At 32.8% G+C, this 6497-nt stretch overlaps 1 protein-coding gene across 2 annotated transcripts in view; it reads left to right on the top strand.

The window, feature by feature from the left end:
- Positions 1 to 854, top strand: part of LOC134844082 (protein YIPF6-like) — a 509298-nt gene extending 508444 nt beyond the window's left edge. For both annotated transcript variants that reach the window (XM_063860565.1, XM_063860558.1), the window contains exon 7: positions 93 to 854. In XM_063860565.1, coding sequence (XP_063716635.1) covers positions 93 to 211 — 119 coding nt within the window. In that variant the 3' untranslated portion in view covers positions 212 to 854. The remainder of the gene's footprint in view (positions 1 to 92) is intronic.
- The last annotated feature ends 5643 nt before the right edge of the window (positions 855 to 6497 follow it).

Genomic DNA, 6497 nt, shown 5'->3' on the forward strand with positions numbered 1-6497 from the left:
TTAACCCTTCGGAAAATTTGGAAAAATTGTTGTAAAAAATTTTAAATAAAATATCACGGCGTGATGAGCAAGTAGCTTGTGTGTATCTTCAGCCTCAACAGTATTCATGGCAGACTGCAGACCACCCAACAAGAAGGGACTAATCTCCTACCCAATCTGTCTTTACTACTTCGTGCTAGGCTGGCTAGTCCTGTTCAGCACACAGCAGTGACATCAGCTGAAGGGACCGACTGGAAAGCCTCCTTCAGATTGCCTACAAAAATGAATCACAATCAAAACTGATCGACAGTAGATGGAACAGATACTGCTGGATCGTTGCGATCGCTTCCATAAACCTGTTCAAAATGGGAGTGAACGTTTATTAAAAACTTAATTAGATCAATTTTTTGATGTGAATTAATGTCTTTCAATGTCGTTAGCTAAAGTATCAATATAGGCTAATAATATGAGATGATCTGATCAGAAAAATCAAAATGGTATAAATATGAGCTTGTGATTATAATCAATTAATTGGGACTTGGTTTCTTGCGCAGTTTTGTGGCTGCTGACTGAGCTTTGTTTTCAAGGTGTACTGCTTAGAATGGCAAACTTGGATTTTAAGTGGCTTATATTTCATTCGAAGGACAGTAACCTGAAATTAAGCTGAGTAGTTCAGTAATTCTTCAATTTCCGCAGTCAGCTTCGTATTTCATTATTCCTTAAAGCATATCAATAGCATCAATTTTTGATTTTTTTTCAATTTGTATCCATAATGTTTTGTACGTACGTGCGTTTTTCCTCTATGAAAGGGTGCATAAAGTTTATTATGGGTTAGATTTATTTTTAATTATTGTTGAATTCACTTTGTCTGAGGATTTTTTCAGTTAAAACGTGTTTAGCCAGGTAGTTGTGAAGATAAATAGGTATTCGAATGTCAATTGAAAGCGTGAAGTGGGAATACAATATGCATGCCACTACTAAATCATTTGATAATGCATTCAAGTTTAAGTGAAAGATTAAGTCTTGGGACTGGTAGTCAATCGATGATGCACGGGGGATATTCGCATGCAATGAAGGGCCGAGTGCGCGAAAAATTGCAACGAATCGATGAACTAACAGATTTTATCGCCTATTTTCAATTCGTTTTTTACTTATTTCCAATTCGTCAGAAGACTGGCTGGCGAATAATTTTTTTCGTTCTAGATCAAAAGATTGGCAAACTTATTCTTTTTTTTTCTGGATAAAATGAAATTATGAAATAAACTCAAAATTGTGATAAATTCTTTGTCCGACTGCCTCAGGATTTGGTTGGAATCTCTAACTTTCCATAAAGTACGAACTTTCAAGAATTCTGCGTACATAAAGCCGTTGGCCAACTTCACCCAGAAGTAGCAACAAATCCTTTGAGTATGCGATAATTTCTCGGTTCATTTTTTGCCTCATATCCCTGCGTTCATTTTAATGATGGAAATACAAAGTTTGAACTTGAACAATAAATTGTCATCCGCAGTATTTCGTGATGCAGATAGCTTTCGAAAACAGTTTAAAACTACGAATAGATAAAAGTCATTTTTATCAAAAGACAGACATTTAGGATATAGGGGCACGCTTTTAACTCAGGTCAGCTATTGTGTTTTCATATGCTAAGCTCTCTCTGATTCGAAGTTGATCTGATCACAATTTGTTTCTACTGAAAATATTTATCTTTCTTTTATTTCTCGAAAAAAAATTTCAGCTAATGATTTTTTATTAATAAGAATAGCAGTTTGTTGTGCAAGTAGCACAGTGTTCCGACCATATTCATGAAAGAAAAGCAAAAAAAGTTTCTTTGATTTTCTTTAGACAAAAGTCATTTTTAGTGCGTGGAGTGATTTGAGAACTCAACAACGCGTAGAAAGTTACTGATTTAGCAATTTACGCGTAATCGGCAAAATTTGTCTGCAAGAAAAAATCGACAAACAAAAAAATTTAAAAAAGTTTGAAAAAATTAATGTTTTTCTAATTTATTTCACAATAATTTTTAACTTTTTAAGAAGACCTTAAGGGTCCTGATCCAATCATTTTTGGGTCCTAGCCCAAAAAATGACATGAGCAAGAAAATTTTTAGTCAAAAAGGGATTTCAGAAAGTGACATCCATTTTTGGTCTATTTCATGTAGCTAAAAAGTGACTTCAAAAAGTGACACAGGGTTAGGACTTGATTTGGTGTTAAGGCTAAGTCTTCAAAAACATTTAAAAACAACAACAATTCTGTTACCTGATTGAATAAGTACAAAAAAATAGTGTTTATAGCATCTTTAACAAACAAATCGACTGTAAATTGGGAAAAAAAAGGAAAATGATCCCAACCCCAAAAAAGGACACCTAGCCCAAAAAACTTCAAAAAAACTTTTGAAGTCGATACTAAATTGAAGTAAAAATTAATGTTACGGTTTAAACCCTTTCAATTGAATTGAATTGATGTGAATTCAGACTGCAAACTTCAGGGATAAACAAAAAAATGTGTATTTGACCCCAACCCTTAAATTGAAAAAAAAATTCGCCCAAATTGTCAACACCAACAAATTAAACACAACTCGAAAATCAATTCTAACATATCAAACGAACAATAAGAGATAAACTCACGAGTATTTTGCTTAAAAACATGAAAATTTATGCTAATTTGTTTGGCAGGGGACAATTTGAAAAGCGGAATATCGTATTTAAAAAATCGATTTTTCAAACAAATGAAATTTTTTTTCAAAGAGCACCTCACTTGATTTAGCCACAAACGGTTTTCTAGCTAAAATGTTATCTAACAGCTCTATAAGTTGTATCAATACAAGTAGTGTTCATGATAAATGGTTTGATATCCAGAATTTTGCCGACTGAATTTTCATCTCGTTGAACTACAAATTCGAAATTATCAGTGTTCCTTAGAAGAATGCACATGGTAAACAGACCCAAAATTTTTTAAACCTAATACTTCAATTTCAGGAGGTTTTTTAGACACTATGAAAAGTGTACATGTACACTTTCATTATTATAGGTCCATTTGAGGATGAGAAAACCAAAGTTCAGCAAAAATGGCTCCATTCCCAAAAAAAGGTCTGCGGCTCAGTTTTGCATTAATCAATTCTAAAAAACGCTTTAAAGCTAAGAATGCATTCAACGAATGCTCCTCTTAATGATTAAGATTTGGGTGATAAGAACACTTCATTTATGTATTGGTTTATAACTAACCAAATGCTTTTTTCTCGCTAAAAATTGATTTTTCGTAAAAATTATCCTTTTTTTTCAAACTTCATCTAACTTGACTCGCCATCTAACTTAGTTTTTTCTTCTTGTTCAACGTTGAGTATCAGAACAATGTCTAAAAAATATCTTTCAGCTCACAAAAGGCTTATTTCCTCGCCGAAACTTGACTTAAGCAAAAGTATTCTTTTTCTAACTTCAGCTATCTCGACTTAGCCACAAACGGTTTTGCGGTCAAAACTTTATCTGAGAAACTTCTAAATTATATCAGGCACATTTAATGTTCAATTTTAGTTTATATATATCTAAAATTTTCCCTCCCAGTGAAGTTTCATCTCGTTCAACGACACAATCAAACCTATCAAAAAATTCTTAAGAAAATTGAAAAGCGGAAAGTGACCCAAAAATAATTAATGGAAAGTTTTGAATGCACACTCTGGAGAAAATACTGGCCCCTTTTCATTACTACATGTCCGATGGATGATGAGAAAATGATAAAAGAGCATTAAAATCGTAGCCCCAAAAAGTTTTTCTCAGGTGACATGGGTTTACTCAAGTTTTATCATCGCGCTATGACAAGGGTTGTTGGAAAGCTCTTTTAGTAGCTGAACGTGGAACATAAAAAGAATTCATAGTTAAAAGGTTTTTTAGCTAACCAAGGGCTATATCTTTGCCAAAAATTGATTTTTTGTTTCAAAATTTACAATTTTTTTTTCGAATTTTGTCTTGAATTTTTTCTTAGTCACATATGAGCATCATTTTTAATTGGTTTGAATTCCAGATTAAATTCGTCAGTGAAGTTTCATCTCATTGGACGACACGTTCGATTGTCTCAGTAATCATTCCAAATTGAAAGATCGTAAAACGAACCAAAAATGATCCCGAAATATTTTCACACATGGAGAGTGCACATACACAATTTTTGCCTTACACAATGGATGTGAAAATCAAAAGTGACTAAAAAAACTTCTTCTCAGAAATCTTTTTAGGCTCTATTTTGATTTTCTGCAGTTCTAACAACCAAATTATAGCAAATAAGAGGTTGTTTGATAGCCTCATCTAATGATTAAACCTTGTACATTAGTGCGTTTGTTGAAAATAAAGTTTTAGCTAACCAGCATTTTTTTAGCCAAAAACAGATTTAATTTTTTTTGAAGTTTCAACTATCAGCTGACTATTTTTAATTTTGTATCAAAGACAGATTATAGTCATCATTAGTTGTTTCATATCTAAAAACTGACGTGGATTAAAATTGTCCTTAATGAACTATACATCCAAAACTATCAGTAATCTTTATAAAATTTAAGATCGTTAAATGACCCAGACAAAAGATTTCAAAAAATTTTTCTCAGTCAGGTTGACTTATATAAACTCTGCCAAATGCACGTTTTCATTATAATTCGTTCGATGGATCCTGAGAAAAATTTAGAAAAAATGCCGGAAAAGTCTTAACGCCCAAAAAATGTTCGCCTCAACTTCTATTTACTTAATTTTTAACAGTCTTATTTTGATAAACAAGATATTATTGGAAAAATTTCGAAGTGCCATGACGTCTGATACAAAACATTTGCATACTTACTTTGTTTTATAGCTAATCAAAGGCTATTTCCTCGCAAAAGTTTGATTATTTTTTTCAAAAGTTACCATTTTTTGAAATTCATTTTCCCACTTCTAAAGTGTATCAGACATATATGAGGACCAGTTTAAGTGGTTGGATCAACAGTTCAAAGCAATCAGTGACGTTTCAACTCATTTAGCACATCATGTTAGGTTGTATCGGTTTTCATTACAAAATTGAAAATCGTAAAATTACCCAAAAAGTTTCTTAATCAAATTTTCTTTTATTAGGGTACAATCTACATATCGAGATTTCAAATGCGTAAATTCATCATAAGATGTCAAATGGATGAAAAAATATTGAAAGTCATCCGAAATGGCGCTAGCCCAAAAAAATTTCACTTTGCCTCGAATTTGATTTTCCAATGTTCTAAAAATCGCATTGTAGCAATTAAGGGCTTGTTGGAAAGCTCGCACCAATGAGTAGACATTTTCAATCAAATCGATTTTTAATCAAAACCAGCTATATAAACAATCCCAGACTAAGTTCTAACCCTAAATTTTCCTTTCCTTGCCAAAAAGTGACATCTCTAGGGTCAAAACGTAAAATCGAGGAAAATAACAACAAATTTTTATATTTTAATCATGAAAACAATAAAGAAGATTTCTATAGTGATCCTCGCTCTAAATAAGGCATAGAGGTTTTTTTTATTTAGTAATTTGTTTGTTATTTTTTTTTCATGCTAAATCACATCGATCAAAGTCGGGTCGTCAGAGTAATTACGCTAAATTACCCCTTTTTCAAGTAATTTTAAAAAGTTAGAGTTGGTTGTGCTAGCCCGAGAAACCAGCAGAAACGTTGAATTTTGAAAAATCCGATTATTTTTGATGAGAAACAGTTTTCTTTCAAAGTTTCGAGCCTAGACCTGAAATTACGATAGCCCTAAGTCCCTATAGAATTTTAAATACTTTTCCAAATTTACTAAATCATATACATTCAGAAATTAAATGAGCAGATCTTTCAAAAAATAATGCCCAACCTTATAATTTTTGACCATTATTTGTTGATCCTAAATCGACCACAAATTGACATTTGCCCAACCCTAACTTTTTCTAGACCGTTTTTTTTCGGATTTTTTTAAGACGCCTAAGAATTATGTATAATTGCCAATATTTGAAGGTCCAATTTGAAGGTCCAATATTTGGAGGAAAAAAAGCCAAAGTTAGTTAAAGTACATTTTCATATAACGATCGTTACTCGATCGTTTTACTCGCTCAAAAGTGAGCTAAACGACAAAATTCAAACCAGTTTTGTTTGGACAAGGGAAATTTTTCTAGTGTTGTTCAAAACTACTGAAAGGGTTTTGAATTGGTATATCATTCGACATTTTCAGATGACAATTTGTTTCTTCTGCTTTTGCGTGAGAAATGAAAAAAAAAAACACCGGAGTTCTAAGTGGTTCCCCAATCCCAATTTCAATGGTTGGAACTATAACGTAGTTTCCTTCAACCAAAACATTCAATTGAAAATGTAAGCCTCCCTGTCAGAGTGGGTAAGACTCTCGGACTTTAACCAAAATATTAGTTATTTGAATCCCGCTGCGGTCAAAAATGGAGGAATCTCAGTGACATCCGCCTCCTCAAGGTGGGTCTTCTGGCTGCGGCAAAATGGATGACTAGTCTATATCTCTCTTTCTCTCCCTCTCTCTCTCTCCCTCTCTCTCTCTC

The sequence above is a fragment of the Symsagittifera roscoffensis genome, chromosome 1 (assembly GCF_963678635.1).
Source record: "Symsagittifera roscoffensis chromosome 1, txSymRosc1.1, whole genome shotgun sequence".
In the NCBI taxonomy this organism is placed as follows: domain Eukaryota; kingdom Metazoa; phylum Xenacoelomorpha; order Acoela; family Convolutidae; genus Symsagittifera; species Symsagittifera roscoffensis.